Raw genomic sequence first — 24,362 nt, forward strand, 5'->3', positions numbered from 1 at the left:
AGGTCCCTTGGCTTCTCCTGGAAGTTGTCCGTCTAGCTGGTGTTCTGGGGGAGGGGCCTGTTGTGCTGATTTTCAGGTGTGAGCAGTTGGGGGAGCTGCTGTGCCCCTGCCTGGTGCAGGGCTCAGTGGGGGTTGTTTACCCCGTGAGGCCGCAGGAGGAACAGCCCCAGTGGCGGGGCAGCTCTGGAAACCTGGATTCAGCTCCGGCAGGAACTCCGTCTGCAGGGCCTGGAGGCTCCGGGCGGGGCCGCTGATCTGCTCAGCTCGGGGCAGGAGCGTCCTCGCTGTCCTGGGCCCTCCCGGCCTCTGCCTGTCCCGGGGGAGGCGGGATCCTGGGCTGTGTCCCGGCGCCCTGTGCTCCGGATCCTGCGCTGGTGGATTCGCGCTCCCGGGCCGCACAGCCCCCTCCGCGGAGCTGCCGACCAAGCCCCCCGAGCAGCTCCTGGAACCGCGCAGCCCCCTCCGCACGGAGCCTCTTCCTCTGCCCGAGCCCCTCCGAGCTGCTCCCGCCCCGCAGCCCCCTCCGCGGAGCCGCCGCCCGAGCCCCTCCGAGCTGCTCCGGGTCCCGCCGTGCGCGCTGCAGCCCTTAGGGAGCTCGGCGCACTCTCCCGGGCGCAGGTGTCTGTTAGTGTCCCCGGGAGCCCGAGGGCATCCCCGCCCTCCTGGGTCCTGCTCCACCTCCCTGGAGCCCCTTTCCGCCCGGGAAGGTCGGTGCAGCTCCTGCTCCTCCGGGACGGGGCTCTCCTGTCCTGGGGACACTCGCCCCGGCCTCAGCCCGGCTCCTCGCGGGGCCCCTCCCCCTTGGAGGCCTTTGTTTCTTTACTTCTTTTTCCCCGTCTTCCTACCTTGAGAGAAGCGCGAACTCTTCTCACTGTTGCACTCCAGCTGGTCTCTCTTTAATTCTCAGGCCGAATTCATAGATTTTCAGGATGATTGGAAGGTTTTCTAGGTAATTTGGTGGAGACAGGTGATTTGGGGACCCTACTCTTCCGCCATCTTGCTCCTCCTCCTCCAGAAAGAGAATCTCAGACTTCTTGCTGAGCATGGAGCCTAGCAGATGTGAGGCTCAATTCCAGGGCCCTGAGATCATGGCCTGAACTGAAATCAAGAGTCGGATGCTTAGCCAAATGAGCCACCCAGGCATCCTAGTTTTTTATTTTAGTGTAGTACCTACCGTACAGAGCTGTAAATGTAAAATATATAGGCAGATCATCAAGTGGACTTCATAGCAGATCTTCCATAAATGGTTTTTAATACTTTTTTTAAAAGATTTTTATTTATTTATTCATGAGAGACACACAGAGAGAGAGAGAGAGAGGCAGAGACATAGGCAGACGGCGAAGCAGGCTCCATGCAGGGAGCCCGATGTGGGACTCGATTCCGGGTCTTCAGGATCCTGCCCTGGGCCTAAGGCAAGCACTCAACCGCTGAGCCACCCAGGCGTCCCAAATGGTTTTTAATACTGATGCAGCCAATAAATAAAATATTGAAACAAAAGCAAAAATGAACTATTGGGACTTCATCAAGATAAGAAGCTTTTGCACAGCAAAGGATACAGTCAACAAAACTCAAAGACAACCTACAGAATGGGAGAGGATATTTGCAAATGACGTATCAGATAAAGGGCTAGTTTCCAAGATCTATAAAGAACTTATTAAACTCAACACCAAAGAAACAAACAATCCAATCATGAAATGGGCAAAAGACATGAACAGAAATCTCACAGAGGAAGACATAGACATGGCCAACATGCATATGAGAAAATGCTCTGCATCACTTGCCATCAGGGAAATACAAATCAAAACCACAATGAGACACCACCTCACACCAGTGAGAATGGGGCAAATTAACAAGGCAGGAAACAACAAATGTTGGAGAGGATGCGGAGAGAAGGGGACCCTCTTACACTGTTGGTGGGAATGTGAACTGGTGCAGCCACTCTGGAAAACTGTGTGGAGGTTCCTCAAAGAGTCAAAAATAGACCTGCCCTAGACCCAGCAATTGCACTGTTGGGGATTTACCCCAAAGATACAGATGCAGGGATCCCTGGGTGGCGCAGCGCTTTGGCGCCTGCCTTTGGCGCAGGGCGCGATCCTGGAAGACCCGGGATCGAATCCCACGTCGGGCTCCCGGTGCATGGAGCCTGCTTCTCCCTCTGCCTGTGTCTCTGCCTCTCTCTCTCTCTGTGAGACTATCATATATAATAAAAATTTAAAAAAAAAAAAAAAGATACAGATGCAATGAAACGCCGGGACACCTGCACCCCGATGTTTATAGCAGCAATGTCCACAATAGCCAAACTGTGGAAGGAGCCTTGGTGTTCATCGAAAGATGAATGGATAGAGAAGATGTGGTCTATGTGTACAATGGAATATTACTCAGCCATTAGAAATGACAAATACCCACCATTTGCTTCAACGTGGATGGAACTGGAGGGTATTATGCTGAGTGAAGTAAGTCAGTCAGAGAAGGACAAACATTATATGTTCTCATTCATGTGGGGAATATAAATAATAGTGAAAGGGAATATAAGGGAAGGGGGAAGAAATGTGTGGGAAATATCAGAAAGGGAGACAGAACATAAAGACTCCTAACTCTGGGAAACGAACTAGGGGTGGTGGAAGGGGAGGAGGGCGGGGGGTGGGAGTGATTGGGTGACGGGCACTGGGGGTTATTCTGTATGTTGGTAAATTCAACACCAATAAAAAAAAAAGGAAATGTAAAAAAAAAAGAAATGCAAACAGCAAATTATTTTGAAGATTATAAATTATTGTTTTCGTTCGTGATATCACATAGCGTTGCAGATTTCAGGCCATTGTTTCCTTACTGATACACAGCTCCAAATTGCTTGCAGATATTTTTGAGAGAATTTTATAGATTACTTGTGAGAGATTTCTGTCAAACCAGGTCTTTTCCTGCCATATCAGCCTCTGACGTTAGGACAGAAATAATAAAAGCATTTTTCCCCCCTCAGGATAAATGGGAAGGTCTAAAAATTTGCAGTCTTACCCCTTGACACTGTGAAATATGAAATGAAATGAGGTCGCTTATTTATGTCCAGGAGTTTTTAATGGAGCCAGGATGCCATTAAGGTATGCCTTCTGTGCTCCCTCATCAGAGAAACCATCAACTTTTGAACTGGGTCAAACCACAATATTTCAAGGACTCAGCCCAAATACCTGCAACTTGCTACAGTAGCATACTTTGCTTAGTGATAGCCTTAGCAACCAATTATATTCAGTTAAGATTAGTTTTCTGCCACCAACACCAATCAAAATTCTGTATAAACAAACATATGCAAGCATTCCCTTTTGTCTTTAAAATCCCTTGACTTTTGTTCCCCGAGGGGACACAATTTGGGTGGCTACCCAAAGCTGTGCTTCCCAAATTTTTAATTCTGAGACCCCAAATAAATGCTTTTGTTTTATTTTAGCTTTGCCTCTTTCCTTTGTCAACACCAAGTTTTGTAGCGTTAAAGATTTCTGCATCTTTGAAAAATGCTTATATTTAGAGAGCAGATTTATTTTTCAAGTGCTCACGGAAACTGTGTGAAACTTCTAACCACTAAAAAGCCAACGTTGCCTTCAGTTGTTCAGAGGAACTGCGGCAAAGCACTTGGGCAGAGTCCTGTTCTCTGCCCAGGAAATCAGGCTTGGCATATAAGAAATCAGTGGTCATGAATATTTTCATCTCTAAAGGAAGTCGCCTCTGAATTTTATTCCTAACCCACAAGGTTTGAGATCCAGATTTCCTTTTTTTTTTAGTTTATTGTTTCAATTTTTAAATTATCTTTTTTTCATTTATTATTAAAGTATGATTGACATATAATGTTATATTAGTTTCAGGCATACAACACATTATTTCAACAATCTATATACAACTCAATGCTCACCATAATAAATGTAGTCACAATCTGTCATCATACATTATTTTTTTTAAGATCTATTTATTTGAGAGAGAGAAAGAGAGAGCACACAAGCAGGGGAAAGGGAGAAAGAATCTCCAGCAGCCCCCCCACTGAGCATGGAGCCCAATATTGGGCTTGATCTCACTCACAATTATATTACAAAAACATATCCATTCGTTCGAATGCTATACTTTCTTAAGTGAATTGACCTTTAGTCTCTTAGCCAAAGTTTTTATAGAACTGTATACTAGGTTCAAGATTTAGAGAGGCAGAGTCTGTTCTTAATGAAGTCATCTCTTGACTTCCAAAAAGTAGTTATAATTCCTAGGGCAAGCAGTTTCTAAAGGATATGTTTTTGTAATATAATTGTCCAAATTTTTACTGGGAATTATTTTCTATATGTCTCTGTATTATAAATTCATTGAACCCACATATAAGTAGATTGAGTTAATTCAGACACCTACACCGTATTAAACAATAAAGTTTTTTGTTTATAATAAAGGTACTAAATTTTGTTTAGATTTTGGGATCTAACAACTTTTGTTAGGTTACCCCTAAGCATATTTAATTACTTAATCAACTTTTGTTAGGTTACCCCTAAGCATATTTAATTAAGCATATTTAATAGGAATGTGCTATTCCTCCATTGAAAGATTGAGGGGTTTTTTTTCCCTGTCTTTGAACGAGGCCTACCTTGGTAACTTGCTTGATCAATGAATTGAGCAGATTCTAGGATGGACTTCTTGGTGGACTTTCAGATTGCTGACTGGAGAGATGGCATTGCAATTACTAAGATTCACATCAGTGAATTGAGATGGGGTACAGGTGAAAAATATACATTGGCTTATGTAATTATCTAGGTTGTGAGAGATAGAGAGAGCAATGGTAATTATTGCAGTATGAAGTTGATTGTTGTTTAAACGCCACTAACATCCTAAAGGATGAAAATAAATAACAGACTCAGGCCAGATAATTTCCAATTCATGAAATGATGTCAAAGTCAGATAGGCAGCATGTAAAAAGATCCTCATCTCCTACAGTCAGAGACCAGACTGTGTATAAACTCCACCCAACAACTTGACAGAGGGAAATAGAATAAGAAAGAAGCTGAATTCATATCCTCTGCAAGTTTCCTGTACAGAAGTCAGGACTCTGATAAGGAAGGAGTTGGACACTGAGAATTGTGATTAAGATATCTGCGTGGATGTGTTTGAGATATTCCAGCTCCCAAAAAGCTTGTGACCCTACAGAAGTGACCTTTTCCCCCTTGCTGGAAGAGACCAGCCTTCCTTTGCCAGAGAACATAAAGAGGGCTCCGTGAGAGAGGCTCAAGATAGTAAGTGCTTTTTTCAAAATCTTGTCCCACCTCTCTTCTTAGATTTTAAACATAAACCAGGGGCAAGGTTTAGAATGGTATGGTCTAATGACTAAGGAGAATTGGCCTATTATTCACCAAAAGAGTTCTAGGACTTGCCTAATAAGTACCAACCAGAACTGGAAAACATGCAGTATACATCTTGAATGCGATGTACTTAGGATAGGAGGAATATAAAGTTGAATGAGGAAGAATTTTCTGATGTAGAATCCAGTGACTCAAAATTACCTTGTAGGCAAGACACCAGAAGCAGATCCTAATGCACTGTTGGGATGGCACCTTGAACCTTGGAAAAACTGACAGCCTACAGTAAGTGAGGTAGAGATTCCATTATTTCCATGTGAGAGTGTCAAAGAAGGGGCCCAAAGGCTCAGAGATGTGAAGATGCTTGAAAGGATTTATAAGTGAATATATATGATGATGATGATGATGCTATCAGGTATCCATCAAAGAAGATATCAGGCGACTGTGTTCCCTGAAAGGATACTTCTTCCATTGAAACAATAAAGAAAAAGCACTAGTAAGGGAGATTCCTGGGGGGACACCTGGGTGGCCCAATCGGTTAAGCACCTTACTCTTGATTTCAGCTCAGGTCATGATCTCAGGATTGTGAGACTGAGCACCCCCACTCATGGAACTCCATCCTCAGCACAGTCTTCTTGAGATTCTATCCCTTCCCCACCCCTACCCCTCCCAACTCGTGCGCTCTCTCTCTCTTTCTCTCTCTTTCTCCTCTCTCTCTCTCTCTCTCAAATAAATAAATAAATAAATAAATAAATAAATAAATAAAATCTTTTTTAAAAGTTTTAAAACCTGGTGGTATGATATATTGTTATGCATCTAGGCTTCCTAGACTCAAGGAGGATTGATAGGATTCCAGAACACTTGAATATAGAAATTAATGCCACCATCAAAGACATAGAGGATGCAACAGAAGTAATCGTATTATCTTGATTTAATTCAGGAGTCTGGCCTATCCAAAAATTGAATGGTTCTTAGAGAGTATCTGTAGACTGCTTAAAATTCAACCAAGTAGTAGCAACTCTATACTTCACATGGAAATATATACAAGGTCTCCCATACATGGTATGCAATCAATGATTTGGAAAATGTATTCTTTTCTATTGTGATAAGAATGGAGGGTGAAAAATAGTTTATGTTCATGTGAGATGAACAAAATTAACTTAAAATTTGAGGGTGTTAGCACCCTCAAAGCTGTGCTAACACTCCTGCCCTCCTCAATATAGTCTGCAGGTATGTGGCCTCCTAAGATATATGCCCTCCTACCCACTACACTTAGTGGATCATAACTGCAATTTCTACAACTTTGGTAGCATCATACTGATAGAGCAGATCTCACAAGCAGTTGCTGGACCATTGGGGGCCTTGGTAAAACACCTGGGCTCCAGAGGGTGGGAAGCACAACACAAGCACAAACACCTATTAAGATTCAGGAACTCAAAATGCTGGGTGAGTTTTTACAGATCCAGTGATTAGAAACATGCTACAATACACTATCCAAAGTGAAATTCGTGAAGAAAAGAATCAGAGGGTCCTACTAGGCCTCTTTGGGTTTTGGAGGCAACATATTCCACACAGCTAAGAAAATTTCTCCAGCCCAGAGACCACATGGCACAGAAGGCTGGTGTCAGTAAGTGGAATGCAGAACAGGAGAGGCTCTGCAGCAGGTCCAGGTACACTATTAGCAGAAAATAAGAGTGTACATGGCCAAATAGGAGCTTCACCATCATTGTAAATTAAAAATATTCCATCTAGGGATCCCTGGGTGGCGCAGCGGTTTAGCGCCTGCCTTTGGCCCAGGGCGCGATCCTGGAGACTCGGGATCGAATCCCACGTCTGGCTCCCGGTGCATGGAGCCTGCTTCTCCCTCTGCCTGTGTCTCTGCTTCTCTCTCTCTCTCTCTCTCTCTCTCTCTCTGTGACTATCATAAATAATAAAATATGTTCCATCTACATTGAAAGGCACTGCATTGGTATTTTAATTTCCTTTCACTAACTTGACCAATAATGATAGTGAATCTTTTTCCATACACTTTTGGCCTATGGGTCCCTATTTCTGTGAATTATCTGTTCATTTGTTTGCCCATTTATCTATTTTCTTTTTCTTTGAATTTTAAAGAGTTTTTTAATTACCAGCAATTACTACCTCATTGTTTGGCACATGTACACAAGCACTTTCTTTTGTTTTATTATTCTCTCGTAATATTGTTTGTGGTACCCTGAATTTTCAATTACAGCTTTTGGTTTTCTAGTCTGGATTAAATAGTATTCAAATATCCATGATTGTACAAATATTCACCTCAGTTTTCTTCAAGTATATATCACATTTATATTCTCAACCTATATTATTTTGAAATATAATATGTTATTTTGAAACTCTCTATATTATTTTGAAACTCTTGCCATGTCACAGAAAACAAGATGGCGTAGAAAAATATTTAAGAACTATGTTATTTTTCAAGTCCTCCAAGAACTGGCAGAGCATAGACAGACATGCAACTTCTGACTTTCACTTCAATGAACTTTTTCCTACACGGTTTGTACCAACATCTATGGCACAACACAACAGTTTTATTTTGCCAAAGCCATTATGGAATTTTTCATTTCAAACTTCTTCCTGAATGCATTTTTCACCTCCTTGTTCCTCAGACTGTAGATGAGGGGGTTCAACATGGGGATTACCACAGTATAAAATAGAGAAATCACTTTATTGATATCCAGGGAGGGACTGGAGCCAGGCTGAACATAGATAAAGAAAAGTGTCCCATACAGCACAGAGACAACAGCCAGGTGAGAAGAGCAGGTAGAGAAAGCTTTCTGCCTCCCATCAGCAGTCTGGATCTTCAAGATGGCCACCAGGATACAAACATAGGAGACCATGATGATCAGGCCACTGAGCATTCCTATAGATCCTGCCATGATGAACAACACTAATTTATTGATCCAGGTGTCTGCACATGCTAGGGAAAGCAGTGGAGAAATGTCACAGAAGAAGTGATTGATGACATTTGGACCACAGAAGGGTAAGCGAAATGTGAGAATTGTATGAGTCATTGTGCTTATAAGAGCCATGGAATAAGGCCCTACCACCAGCTGCACACAGACCCTCTGGGACATAATGAGTGTATACAGCAAGGGCTTACAGATGGCCATATACCGATCATATGCCATGGAAGCCAGGAGAAAACATTCAGTTGCCACAAAAAGGCCAAAGAACCACATCTGTGCAGCACAACCCATGAAAGAGATGTCTTTTTTCTCTGCAAAGATATCACACAGCATCTTGGGGGCAATGGAAGAAGAGGAACAGAGATCAACAAAGGACAAGTGGCTGAGAAAAAAGTACATAGGCGTGTGGAATCTGGGATCAGTCCATATGAGAATGATCATCCCTATGTTACCCCCCAGGGTGACAAGATAGACGAAGAGAAGCATGACAAAGAGGACAATCTGTTGATGGAGATGATCTGTGAGGCCCAAGAAAAGAAATTCAGTCACTCCTGTCTGATTCTTCTCTTCCATTAGTCAGTTTTAATCTGTTGCAAGAAGGAAAAGCAATTTATATACTTAAAAAATCAGTCGTCAACAGTTACAAATAATACTTTAAGCCAATAACGTATTATCTTAAACAGATTTGTAATAGACAAGTATTGAATTATTGTTGAACTTGAAGATAGTATGTCCATGTACTAGGTCTAGGAATTGTGTGTAGATATTGTATAAATTTGGACAATTCACCCTCGATCTCTTTAGATTCAGTACCCTCTCCTATAAAAAGAGGAGTCCAACTATATTGTCTGAAAGTTTTGCAAATCAGAAAATTGCATTTAAAATAGGAATTAGTCCCCACATTTCATCTTACTGTGTTATGGGATAATAAAACTCACTTAGGAAGACCTTTACTGGGAGTACTGCAAAATCTCACCAATGTGATATTCAGATCCTTACATTAGATATCTGGGAAAGACTAAGCAGAGAAGTTCCTGTTCTCATTGAAGGATCAGTACCATTCTAATATTATAAAGACACAATCATAGATGTGTCTATCAGTCTAATCTCTACTTGCACTGATAACACAATGTGGAAATGATAACATACACAATCAGTGAAGCAATTACTGATATAAGAGAACATGATGTTACGGAAGAAATGGAGAGGTCTTGTCAGTAAGAACAAGTGATCTGGCAAATTTTGGACAGTAAAACGGAAATGCCATGACAATTGTATAGAAAATTAAGCGTCTGTTTCCACCAAAATAACATGTTATTATTTTATGTGATTCCCTAAACATTGTATAAACTTCTTTTAAGGCACTTATCCTGATACTTGTTAGGCAATATCAATTATAGAATTGCCCTCCTCAATATAGTAATATCAGTAAGAAAAATATCAAATGCAGAATGCTTCACGCAGGAGAAAGAAAATGTTACTTTTTGTCTCATTAGTTCGGGAAGAAGAAATCAAATGGTTTCAAAGGAGACAATCACTATGGAGAAAATGTATATGAAAAAGATCTGATTTTAAATAACGTTTATTATCACTTCAATTAATGTCCTCTTTAAATAAAACAAAAGCAATTTACTACTCATACAATAATTATTTGCGGAACTTGATGTATGATACAGTGACTGTATCTATTCGATTCTTTTATCATTATCATAATTATTTGCTCAATGCTATGTAAGGTATGTTTTCAGTAATCACAGGGACAATTCTAGATTTATGTTAGGTGCGTCAGCCATGACATAAATGAAAACATTTATGCCAGTCCAAATATACTAATATAGGTATGTGAAGATTAGGTGGTAGCAGAGACAGGCTGCTTCTAGTTTTGGACCAACCTTCCTACCTTCCTACTTTCTCTCTTTCTCTCTTTCTCTCTTTCTCTCTCTCTCTCTTTCTCTCTTTCTTTCTTTCTTTCTTTCTTTTTATCTTTCTTTCTTTCTTTCTTCTTTCCTTTCTTTCTCCTTTCTTTCTCTCTTGCTCTCCTCTCTCTCTTTTCTTCTTTTTTATTTGATTATAAGCCATTTTGAGTCTTCTATAAGACAGGGAGGATAATTTCTATGCCCCTTTCATATCTACATTCTGTGACCTTAGAAATCTTTATTGACATTGAGTATCTCTATACTACACAAAAATACATAGAAAATTCAGTTTTTAAAAGTCACACCAAATCAATTGTTTTATCTCCTGAGAATGTGAACAGAATGCCCAAGTCTACTCTCTTCTGAGAGCCTGAGCTAGGAATGTTATTTTCCTGACATTTGAACTCATCCTGATATTGCTCCACCAAATTTCAAAAACTTCATATTTTCCAAAATACAATGTACTCACTTCTTTAAGGATATCCTTCATGTAGCATTCTCAAGTGCTTCCAAAGAAATGATCATTTTCTAGAAGAATGGAACACTCAATTTCCTTCATGGTGGTAACCTCTTCCAAGAGGCATGACCTTTAAATACTCGGTGAAGAAGACAAATCTCCATCTTGAAGAGCCCAGCAGTGAAGAAATAATGTTTGGCCTGCACATGAATATACACATATTGCACAGAACAAGGGGACATGTTCTCAGGAGTTTTCAATAGTTTAGAGCCAGGTCCCCAAAGAACTAAAACCTCAAGAGTTTATTCCTAAAGGGATAAAATTAAAATAATCTCAGTGGCACTTGGACCAAGTATGATTTCCTAATTGTGTCTTTTCTCAAAGAGAGGATTCCTAAGAAAACATGAGAGTTTTGCCCCCACTTTTGGGTGCCTCTTGCCAAAAAGAGCCTCTTTTCTATCAGTCGGGAGTGATCCATTGAACACCAGAACCAGTTTGGAGGAAGTAGTTTGCTGCCTGGATTCTGGACACATCACCTGATGTTAATGTCAATTCCACAGCTTTACAACTTGTGTCACTTTGAGCACATTTTCAAGTCCCTCTGTGCCTCATACTCCTCATCTCTAAACTAAAGAAGACAACAGTGTCTAGTTCACAGAGATCTTGGAAGGATCTAATGAAGTGATACATTTAAAGTATTTAATGAGTGTCCAACACAGAATCAGTGCTCATTAATACTGTGTATTTTGTTAAGGATTTATAGCATAATTAGGGACACAATCCTTGGACATTAAAATAAAACAGTAGATTTTTTAATTCTCTAGGCAAAATAAAACACAGTCACTGAACTCCAGAGAAAGGACAGATCACTATAAAACGGGAATAGAGGAGAAAATACTCAAGGAAGGAATTACTCTAGAAAGATAAATAAATTTTAGATAGACTGAAGTTAAAGGAAAGGTATTCCAGGCAGTACTAATGAGATCCACAGAAGCAGGAACAGAAGCACAGAGGTTGTTCGGGATGGGAGGGTCACACAAGAGAGAAGCAAGGGTAGCATCTGATGACATAGATTTAACTGTTGTAATCACTACCTTCTCTGAGACCTTGTTGTTGAAAGAGGAGTTGATATCCCCTTCTATTCAACCCCGATAACGTTTTATCAGTAGTTCATTTTTAATTTTCTATCTCAGAAGGTTGTCAATAATTGGCATTGGGTAAGTATTTGTTGAATTACTGGAAAATAACTCCTCCCAAAATTTATAGTACATAATGGTGTATATTTAGCAATTAAATTTATGTTATATACACTTGATTAAGGATGGCAGGAAAATTCTTCTTAAAGCCAATTAAAAATAATAAGACAACAAAAACAGATTTTTTGACATTTTATTAAACCTAAAACACGAAAGGAAAATAATGAGAAAAATCATTCTATTAACAAAAAAAAATTATAGAAAACTCTTTAATACATTTTTAAATTTTAAAATATTCATTATGTGGAACAACAACATTGAAAAAAAGGAAAAAGATTATATCACATAATGGGAAGTAAACTGGCTAATCTCAGGAAAGAAATTATATGAAAGAAATTATATGAAAATTGTCAGCACATGAAACAAAACAAAATTGCTCCTTAAAGATAAGATAACAAATTCATGGATAGAAACTTAGGTGCAGTAAAGTTTCAATATTCCAACAGAAGAATTAAAACATGATGAAAAGACCAAATATTGAAAGGAGGAAAGATAAGTATAAATAAACAAAAACTTAGCTTTTTTATCAGAAAGTAAAGAATGCTATCTAAATTTGATAATAAATAGATAAATCCGTTAGCTGGAGTTATGGGAATAATTGTCAAAAGATCTAAAAACAAACACAGTTAAGACAAGTGTCTTTGTAAATGTGTCTGTTCTAGGAAATTGTCATCAAGTTTTTCTAAATTTCTGATTTTTTTAAACATGTGCCTTATTGTTTAACAAAAAATTATTTAATAAAAATAAGTTAATCTCAAAAAATTGCTCCTTAAAGCAATCATGGAAGATGTTTGAGAAGAATAAAAAGATAAAATTTAAAAATAAACCACAACTTCAAAATGTTTATAAGAAAGATGATTACTAAAGAATAAAGGAAGATCCAACATGTAAATTGGTATCCCTGAAGAGATATGTCATATGTAAAACATTTACTAAAACATATGATCTATATTTAAGAAGTAAAAGCACACAATATGTCTTAATGAAAAAACATAAAATTCTGGTTAAGGCATTGGAGTTCTCTTTTTTGTCCTTCATTGAAGAGGGTAAGAATCTAATCATTCTCAAAATGTTCCCCAATTTCATTTCACCTTACATTCATTAAAGTGAACACTCTTATAGATGGGCCTAAGATTAGAAAGCTGTGAGGATTATAAGAAATGGTGATATGACAATAGTAATATACTCAATAGTGATATTAATATGACTAATAATAATATGACAATATAATTAGCACGAACATGAAATAAAAGAAGACAGTTTTACAGGTTCCCTTGTCTACCAATCTCCTCTTCTCAGAGAAGAGAGTTATTAAATATTGATCGAATGCAAAAAATACAGTATTTTATATGTAAGTATATTCTAAGACATAGAAAATTTGTTGCTCGGAGCATTAAGAATGATAACATAATCTATCAAAATCAGCTGATGGAAGGAATATAAGAAATATAAATAAAGGAAAACTCTAACATTAATTAATATTAACATCTTTTACACTGATGTAATTTTAAAGCAATAATTCAAGAAATAGTTTAATATACATAATTCTAAAGGTTAACATCAGGGATTATAAAAATAAATTATACCACTTCCAGATTATCAGAAGAAAAACATATACATTACACATGCCTCAAAACATAAAAAGTCATACTATAAAGCAAAATATTTTTAAAAGGAATATTAAAAGTCGAAAGCTTTAAGAATGGGATGGCACAGCTAACACAAAACCTATTTATTTTGCATCATAAGTTAAAATAGCAAAATATTGGAAATAAGTTTTTAATCAATATTTGACAGATTAAATGATTTTTAAGTGAGTTAGAGCTATGTGTTTTGAAGTGACACAATTACATATAAAATATTCAACTTTAAAAATCTAGGAGCAAAATCACATGATAATCACAGAAAAAAAATTTCACAAAATACAACATCCTTTTAAAATAAAACCGCTTAACAGACTGGATATAGAAGGAATATACATCAACATAATGAAGCCCATAGATGAAAAACCCACAGCTAACATTATATTCAATAAAGAAATATGGAAAAATTTCCTCTAAGATCAGAAACAAGACAACATTGCTCATTCCCACCGCTCTTATTCAACATAGTACTGGAAGTCTTACCTATAGCAATTAGACAAGACAAAGAAATAAAAGGCATCCAAATTGGAAGGAAGAGAAAAAAAAAATTGGAAGGAAGAACTAAAATTGTCATGTCACTGTTTGCTGACTAAATGCTTTTACAAATAAAAAATCTCCTAGAGTTCATCGAAAAATGGTAAGAACTAATCAACAATTCAGTAAAGTGGTGGGTTACAAAAGCAATATACAGAAATCAGTTAGTTGCATTCCTTTATACTAATGATGAAACATCTGAAAAAGAAATAAAGAAAAATATACCATTTACAATAGCACCAAAAACAATGAAATATTTAGGAATTAAACTAACCAAAAAAGTGAAAGATGTGTACAATAAAAAACACAAGACTGCTGAAAGAAATCAAAGCAAACACAAACAGAAAAACATTCTATGTTCATGGATCAAAAGAATACTGTTAACCTAATTATGGATTACCCAAGTGTCCATTTATAGATGAATGGATAAAGATGTGAGATAGATTATAGATAGATAGATAGATGATGATGATAGATAGATGATAGATGATAGATAGATAGAATGGAATATTATTCAGCCATTAAAAGGAATGAAATCTTGCCATTTGCAACAACATGGATGGATCTAGAGAGTATAACGTTAAGTGAAATAAGCCAGTCAGAGAAAGACAAATATCATATGATTTCACTTATATGTGTAATTTAAGAAATGAAACGAATGAATCAAGAAAAAAACAGATAGAGACAAATTAAAAAAAAAAAAAACAGACTCTTAATTATAAAGAACAAACAGATGGTTACCAGACGGGATCTGGGTGGAGGAATGGGTGAAATAGGAAAAGTTAATTAAAAGCACACTTATCTTGATGAGCACTGAGTAGTATGTGGAATTGTTGAATCACTACACTGTACACCTGAAAGAAACTAACATAACACTGTATGTTAACTACACTGGAATTAAAATAAAACCTTGGTAAAAATAAATAAATAAACTTTTTAAATGGGCAGAACAACTAAATAGACATTTTTCCAGAGAGGACAACAAAACGGCCAACAGGCAAATGAAAAGATGCTCAATATCACTAAGTGTCAGGAAAATAAAAATAAAAACCACACGAAAATACCACCTCACACCTGTTAGAATGACTATCATCAAGAAGACAAGAAACAAGAGGTGCTGGTAAAGATGTAGAGAAAAGGAAACCTTTATACATTGTTGGTGGGAATGTAAATTGGTCCAACTGTTATGGAGGCCACTATGGAGGCTCTTCCCTAAATTAAAAATAGATCTCCCTTACAATCCAGCAATTCCACTTCTGTGTATACACCTCAGGGGATGAAAACAGAGTTTTGAGATTATCTGTACTCCCTTGTTTATTGAGGAATTATTCACAGTAGCTAAGATATATATAGAAACACCTAAATGCCCACCAATAGATAAATAATTAAAAAAAAAAAAAAGATGTGTGACTGAGTGGCTCATTTAGTTTAGTGGCTAACTCTTGATTTCCACTCAGGTCACGACCTCAGGATTATAGGATCGAGCCCAGCATCAGGCTCTGTGCTCAGTAAGGAGTCTGCTTGAGGATTCTCTCTTTCTCTCGTTCTGCCCCTATCCCTGCTCACACTCCCTCTCTTTAAATAAGTAAATAAATAAATTTCTTTTTTTTAATGTGGTATATATACACAATGAAGTATTATTCAGCCATGAGAAAAGAGAATATCCTGACATTTGCAACAACGTGGATGGGCTACTATTTTACCCATGCACATGAATGTAGATAACAATGCTATCCTATAATTATGTAATATGATAAACAACGCTGCAATGACAGCCATATTACAATGTATAAATGTATCATATTAACACATTGTACATCTTAAATTCATACAATTCAGTCAGATTCATTCAATAAAAATAAATAAATAAATAAGCCAAGAGTAGAGGTGTATATAAGGTAAGCTTTTCTTTTTTTACATTATTTATAAAAGTGCATATATATATAGAGAGAGAGAGAGAGAGAAAGAGAGAGAGAGAAATAAGCATGCTTTTAAGTGCAGAGAAAAATCTCTTGATAAGAAATCTCTTCATAGGAACCTTTTTGGCGTGAATGAGAAATTTACATTTATTTATATTATCATTATGCAATATAAATTTTGCAATACTTATGATCATACTTTATAAGTGGAAAATAACAAACCTTAGAAATTATATGGGGAGGAATACATAATCAAAAAAAGGACACTCATATTTTTATTAATTTTTTTAAATAATATGAAAGTATATATGGCATGCATGATCTAAGGAATCACATGCAAAGCTACTATTTTATCCATGTCTTTATCGCTATACCTTGTAATTTCACTTTCTTCCTAAAGTTGCCCAAAAATAAACATAACATGTAAACCACCAGCTATAAAGCAAAGAATTTACTTCTTTAGAAAAGTTTTTTTTAAATGTACGTGTATATTCCAACATGAATAATGCAAGTGTTGGTAGAGATGGTCCTAGCTTGACATGGCTTCTCACTGTTGATGTCCTACCTTATCCCACCATCTTCTTTATGCACTACTGCTGCATAATAATCCCTTTTGTGGCCACTATTTAATCCCTGGGTTAGAGCCAAGAGGTAAAATTATAAAGCTGATACTGCTACTTTGATATATAAAATATACCTTATCCTAACATTACCAGCTATTTACTTGAGTCATATTTGTAGTTTCTCCTGATCTAGAAACAGTAATTTAAAATAAGCCTGAGCCACTTACTCATTGGGCACCCCTATCACATCATGAGACTACCTCTCCAATTACTAGCCAGCAAGAAAGAGGTTTTAAAATCATATCTTTCTGGGCCACCTGAGTGGCTCAGTGGTTGAGTGTCTGCCTTCAGGTCAGGTCATGATCCCGGGGTCCTGGGAACGAGTCCCTCATCAGGCTCCCCACATGGAGCCTGCTTCTCCCTCTGCCTCTGTCTCTGCCTCTCTCTGTGTGTTTCTCATGAATAAATAAATAAAATATTTTAAAATCAATCAATCAATCAATCATATCTTCCTTAAACTTCAGGCACTTCAGAAAGTGTAGTGTGTACACTGCTTCCATCTGTCACACTGTGTAGGGTGGCGGACTCTATTGTGCTCCCACCCTTACCAGCCAACTTTCACTGCCACCACTTGCATATCTTTACCTGATGATTTCTCTTTCTACTACTTTTCTACTACTCAGCAAGTAAGAAGTGCCTCCCTTCCCTTGCAAAGAATTAACATCCCCTGAGAGCAGTTTTCAACCAGACTACTACAAGTGGAAGTGACTGAGTTAAAAATACACTTGGACTTCTGAGATGTTGCCTGGCTGGTTGTTCAGGTATCTGGAGGATGCCAAGACTGGAAGAGTAGAGACAAAGAGCTCTGGGGAAAAAGCACATGGATGGAATGTGTCAATGGATGCAGATCTGTGTGTCTTATGTCACTGCCAACAATATCACTGCAGACATCACTGACAGGTAAACAGGATGTCAACCGGCCTGTGTCTTCAGTCACCTCAGTACCAGCACAATGGACCCATGAGCAGAGCAGCCATGGTGCAGCTATATGCACAAACCCAACAGCACAAGCTCTCTCTCACGATGGCTGATGGAATAGCCATGCTGATACTGCTGAATAGCCATCTTGTCACTGAGAGACTGATTCTGGGCCATCAACTTGGTCCCATCCCTTGGGGAAACTAACCAGTCACCTGGTACTAAGTTTATTATATCAGATCCCTTCCACATTAGAGGAAAAAATACATGTTTTGATCTTACTGGAATTAAAACAAATTTCAAATACATATTTGCTCTCCAGATTATGATGCTTTGGTTATTATTAACTGACAGGTCACAGAATGTCTATATTACCATCATGGGACTCTGTCTAACAGCATCTCAGTCTAAGGGTCTTGTTTATGGTGAGAAGGGGAAATAGCATGTGACCATGAAGCCAATATGACCCCCCTTATGTCACATCATCCAGAAGTTACTGGCTGACTAAATGTTGGAATGGCCTTATGAGCAGTGTTGTAAAAACAGTTTGGAGATGATACCTAGCATAGTTAGGACACTTTGTCATGATGCTTTATATACTTTGAACCAATGGTCATTATATGACCAGTGTCGCTGAGAGCCAGAATATCAACAGTGATACTGGGACCCAAGAGATGAAAATAGAAGTAGCCCCTATCATGATAAACACAAAGAACCACTTGGGGAATTTATGTTTCCTACCACTTCAGATTTAGGACTGATAGACCTTACATTTCATTGCCTGGGGGCATTCACTGCTACCTTCCTGGCAGGCCCAAAGCCCTGGGGGAATTAACAATCCCCAAGAGCAGCCTTCAACTTGAGACTGATGGGACTTGGTATATAAGTACCCGAGCTCCCTGGTCCCTCAGGTGGGTCAACTCCTAGGTCTGTGTTCTATACAGGCTTCCAGAATCTCCTCAACTAGCGCAAGCTCCAGCTACCCACAGTAGTAGCCTTTTATTGGACAATCTCCTCCTTCTGTCTCAGTTTCTCATTCCTGTATTGGTGCCTCCTTCATCTTCCAGATAAATTACTCAAACTCAAATCCTTGTTTCAGGTTCTGCTTCTAAGAAACACAAACTGAGAAAGCAACCTGACCTGAGAAGCAAGAAGATAAAAATATTAAAGTATATATGGTTAGGAAGAAACAAAACATCTCTGTTTTTGTGGGGATTTGGGTTTTTTGTTTGTTTTGTTTGGGTTTTTTTGTTTTGTTTTGTTTTGGGGGGGGGGTTTGCTAGGATATTTCTTAAATCTCTTTTCACAAACAAGGATAGGTGGACTTCTTTCTCTGGACATTTAGAATAGAACTAAGCTCTCATCTGTACATGTGCCTGAGTGTATATGTATAGGTATGATTTTAAGCATTTTAAATCTGCCTTGTAATTTGGCATTATATTTTGAGGTCTTTGTTTGTTTTAGTTGAATAATTGACATAAAATATCCTATTAGTTTTAGGTGCACATCATAGTGATTTGATATTTTTATACATTATGAAATAATCCCCCACAATAAATCTGGTTATAATCTGTCACCCTATAAAGTTATTAGAATAGTGTTGACTATATTCCCTCTGCTGTACATTACATCCCCATGGCTTATTTATTGTATAACTGGAAGTTTATACCTCTTTGTCTTTTTTACGACACCCCCTCAACCCTCCCCTCTGTGGTAATCAAGTTTGTTGATATCTGCATGTCTGTTTTCATTTTGCTGTGTTTGTTTTATTTTTTAGATTCCGCATGTAAGTGAAATCATATGGTATTTGCTTTCTCCATCTGACTTATTTCATTGAGCAAATATCCACAAGGTCCATCCATGTTGTCACACATGGCAAGATTTCATTCTTTTTTATGGCTGAGAAATATTCCGTTTTTCTGTATCCACTCATCTACTGTTAGACACTTAGATTTCTTCTATATCTCTGCTATTATAAATAGTGCTGTAATTAACATAGGGTATGTATCTTTTCAAAATGAGGTTTTCATTCTCTTTGGATAAGTACCCAGAAGTAGAACTGCTGGATTGTACAGTAGTTCTATTTTTAATTTTTGAAGACCCTCCACACTGCTTTCCATAGTGGCTGTACCAATTTACATTCCTACCAACAGTATACAGGTTTTCTCTTTTCTCCACAGCCTTGCCAACACTTATTTTTGTCCTTTTGATAATATTTTGAAAAAAAAAAAAGAGATACAGTCTAAAGTAGTAACCATAGTTATATACTTGTTTGGTGGAATCACAGATCATCTCTAGACCTAAGTATTAGGTCTTAACAGTCATATTGGTATAAGGAAAGAAGAAATTGTCAGTGCAGTTAAGAATAGGAACAGATGCTTGGGTGCAATACGTGTGCTTTGGGCGGCTTACAGGAGGCTCGATGAAGCTTATGTCCCAAGCTGCATGAAGCTGGGCTCATACCTACTCAGGGTATCAGTCCTTAGAGAGTCATTTTACTGTCATCTTTGCTAGGAAGTTTCTCCTGTGCCCAGACTGGTGTCATCTCCTGGGCACTGGACTCCTTGATACTTTAGCTGGACCCCTCTTATTGCAGACATGGTAAGTACACATACTAAACCATATGATACGGCACTGTTCCAGACTACATAGAAGTCTCCAGAGCTGGATCTATATTGGAGTAAGCTCTGTATTCCCTCTCTCCCTATGCTACCTAGTGCAATTAGTAGTACCAAAAAAAAAAAAAAAGAAAGAAATTGCTAACATATATATTTTCAAGTGCTACCTTTAAAAGCCTTCTGGCACATTAGTGTCAGCAGAATCAGGAAGAAAAACTAAGAGTGGGCCATTGGAAAAAATTAAGGAAGTCAGGAATCAACTAATGTAAGCCTTAGTGTCCTGGCCTATAAAATAGGAATAAAAACAGTATCTGCATTATAGGATTATAACAATGATTTAAGGAGAGAATTCAGGTAAAAATCTTAGCACTTTTTGTCAAGTAACAAGTTGTCAATAAATGTTAGCTAGCTTGATAATTAATTAATTAATTAAGAAAAGAAGATACTGGGGGAAAAAAGAACTGGAAGAAATCTTGTAAAAAAATTATTAGCACTGGGGACACCTGGATGGCTCTGTCCTTAAGCATCTGCCTTCAGCTCAGGTCATGATCTCAGGGTCCTGAAATAGAGCCCTACATCTGGCTCCCTGCTTAGTGAGGAGTCTGCTTCTCCCTCTGCCCCCCGCCCCATGCACCACATGTGTGCACATGAGCTCTCTCTCAAATAAATAAATAAAACCTTTAAAAAATATATTTAGCATCATGATTAAGGGTATATGTTCTTAAATCAGAACATCCTGAAATCAAATCCCACCTCTGTCATTTATCAAGTCATTCGCTTGCTCTCTGCCAGTTTCCTCATTTTTAAGTGGATATAATTGTTTGGTCTTAATAACATAATACATCCAAAGTATTTAATAAATGTCATTTTCTAAGTTCAGTACACATTTGGTTATCATGTTTTTTTGGTTTTTTTGGGGGGGGCGGTTATTTTTATTTTATTTTATTTTATTTTATTTTATTTTATTTGGCTGTATTGCAAATGAGGAAACCATCACCCAAAGCAACAGGGACTTGTCCAGAGTCCCAGATCAAGTTAGTATTATTGTTGGCACTGGAATCCAATTTTCTTGACTCCAACTTTATTGGTAAAAAAAAAAAATACACACATTAAAAACCTGCTAAGCTCTCAACACAAGAGTCTAGATCTGGCCATATTAAGAATCCACAGAAGCGGCCTTCTAAACCTGGCCAATGACGAGAAAAGACCAATGGGTGGCAGTATATTCACGTAAAAGAGGTTGGTTGTCTTGATTTTTACAGTCTTTTCCAATGACTTCCCTCTCAATCTAAACTCCACCACTGATATCCTGCCTACACCACAGTGTCTCCTTTGCCTGTGTAATCTTCAGATATCCCCAATTATGAACTCAGCTACTGATTCAGAACAGCATTTCCTTCAGCAGTTTGCTCCTGAAATCCTTATTATTAATTAAATGTTTTGTTGAGGCAAAAACAGCCTTTAAGGAACTTAAGGAGGGGGTGGCAGGGCCTGGGTGGCGCCATTGGGTACGCATCTGACTCTTGGCTTGGGCTCAGGTCATGATCTCAGGGTCGAGGGATCCAGCCCCAAGTCAGGCTCTGCACTCAGCAGGGAGTCTGCTTCGGATTCTGTGCCTCTCCCTCTGCCCCTCCCAGTCTCCCCCTGCCACCTGGCACACACACTCTCTCTCTTTCTCTGTCTCTCTCTCAGATAAATAAATAAAATCTTTAAAAAATAAAAGACTAAATGGGAAAGTCTTTACTCAAGTGTATTACATGGGGCTAAGAAGCTCTGGAGTACCGTGCTTATGGCTGCTTAGCAAGATGCCACTAAATAGTCAAATTTTAATCACAAATTCTTTACCCATTTCCACATCCACCAAGCAAGCTGCAAACTAGTATGTGGCATCCCATGCACTGATATGTAGATACTCTCCAGGGAGCCTGAAGAATGAGACCCATGTGAGTTTCACTGTCTATAGAAGCTAAATACTAATGATAAAATCATAAATTGATACTCTACTTTTATCTATCATTCTCCTGTGAGCTTTGAGGGGGGGGTGCTTTTCATTATCACTCTCTTGTGATATTCTTTGCCACAAGTCAGAATTCATCAACCCAATTACCCTTGAGATCCTATACTTGAAAACCTAACTAGGGGCATCCCTGGGTAGCTCAGCGGTTTAGCGCCTGCTTTTGGCCCAGGGCACGATCCTGGAGTCCTGGGATTGAGTCCCGCGTCCGGCTCCCAGCGTGGAGCTTGCTTCTCCCTCTGCCTGTGTCTCTGCCTCTCTCTCTCTCTCTCTCTCTCTGTCTATCATGAATAAATAAATAAAATATTTTTTAAAAAAGAAAACCTAACTAGATCCTGGACTAGAAGTGTCCAAAATTAATTTTTTTGTGAAATCTAGGATCAACCTCTTAGCTTCCTCTCATGACAGTTTAAGTTCATGGACTTAACTTTCAGGCATCAGCAAATCTTCCTTGATGAATATTCAGCTTGCTTACATGTCTACTTCTGTTTTTTCCTCTCCAGAGATAGAAATAAATGGTCACCTGGCTACTTCATAGACAATGAGGGCCATTAACATGCCATGTAGCCTCTTCCTCGGCCAGAAGAGCAGTTGAATGACATCAGAAAAAATACTGACGTCAATTGGTGAAGTATATCCTAAAAAGGAACAAATTTGGTGTAATATTGCTTTAAGTGAAATAAATTGACAATTGGAAATCTGTTATAATCACACATCTATTTTCCAGTTCAAAGATGACTATGAATCCTCCAAGTCACAGCTCCTCTCTTCCATTTGCCAAAACAGTGAAAGGTGATTGATCTCATTAATTTCACCAAAGCACCGTCCTTCCTAGTCAAGTATATTTGTGTGATTGATTGATTGATTCATCCTTACATGAAATATTTAACTGAAGGGCACTCTAGAGATTATAGAATCCAATTTATTCCACAAATAAGGAAGCAAAGGTCCCATACATACAACATGACTCATGGTCATGTAACTATTGGGTGACAGAGTTCCAGACTGATCACAGGGGACACTGGTGCCACACTAGAAATGACCTCAGGAAGAATAATGTTGAGGTTTTATTTGGGGTAAAATTGATCCCGACTTAAACAAGTGAGTGTTCACTGAACTTTTCCAGGTTCCAAAGTGGATTCATGGTCCCAGTAACCTACATGATATCATTTTAAATTTCCATGAAAGTACCTGATGCCCCACTTAACGAAAGTTTGCAAACGCCTGATCACTTGACTCACCTACAGTCTATCAGTGTCTGATATGCCATAATTAAAACAGCATTACTCTAGTTTTACGTTTTATCCACCTGTTTGGAATGCAAATGCACCTGCAAGATATGTCACAGGTCAGTCAACCCTCAATAACTCTTTAAGTGAAAGAATTCCTTTCTCTCTAAAGAGCTATTTGTTGATTCATTGATGTCTTTGATCATGCGTTTAATGAGTACCTGCTCCTATAAGAGACTGTGCTAAGAGTTGGTGGAATTCATGGAAATGAATAACAGGATTGCTGTCTTCACAGATTTCACAGCCTATCAGGGTAAAAGGAACTAATAAGATGTGACATGTTACAGCAGTTCTGTGAAAATATGCTCTTGCTGCTACAGAGGACCGAGAACTAATTTTATTTAAGGGGGGTGGGGTAGGCGAGAATTAGGAAGGCTTCTTGGAGCAATCCACAGAAGGTTTTTATGGAAGAATAGAGAAAAATATGGGGGCATTCTATAGCTAAGGGGAATGGGGGAGAAAACAGTGTGAAGAGAAGAAGAGAGAAGAAAATCAAGAATTTCGGTTACTCAAAGGCTGACTTTATCAATTGCCCATGTGACCTTGTCCATCTAAATTACCATTTGCTCTAGACATAAGCTGCAAATATATATAGACTTTTTACTGAGTCATATGCCAGAGTGATTACAAAACTAATATAAAGTATCAATTGTGCGTGGTTGGATAGTTGCAATGACTCATGACACTCCAGTATTGCAGGAAAAAGAAGGCACAGGCAAACATCAAAGAGGTCCAAGATTTCCAGACACAGATTACAGAGTGCTTCCTCAATCACATAAAATGTACTTTTGTATCTGAAGCATGAAGTACCACAATAAATTCAGGATAGCTTTGGCTCAGGAGAGCCACACTCTTCTCTAATGAGTGGGTTTATACCCCTCTGATTGCATAGCAGAAAAATTAGGCTGGTGACCAAGAGCAATA

At 38.3% G+C, this 24,362-nt stretch overlaps 1 protein-coding gene and 1 long non-coding RNA gene across 2 annotated transcripts in view; both read right to left on the minus strand.

The window, feature by feature from the left end:
* LOC144293382 (uncharacterized) overlaps positions 1-24,362 on the minus strand; it is a 324,951-nt gene that overhangs the window by 176,564 nt on the left and 124,025 nt on the right. The window lies entirely within an intron of this gene.
* Positions 7,874-8,824, minus strand: LOC144293377 (olfactory receptor 5G3-like). Its single transcript, XM_077864470.1, has one exon. It carries the CDS (start codon positions 8,822-8,824, stop codon positions 7,874-7,876), a length of 951 nt encoding a protein of 316 aa, XP_077720596.1.

This window comes from Canis aureus, chromosome 21 (genome assembly GCF_053574225.1).
Source record: "Canis aureus isolate CA01 chromosome 21, VMU_Caureus_v.1.0, whole genome shotgun sequence".
Lineage (NCBI taxonomy): Eukaryota > Metazoa > Chordata > Mammalia > Carnivora > Canidae > Canis > Canis aureus.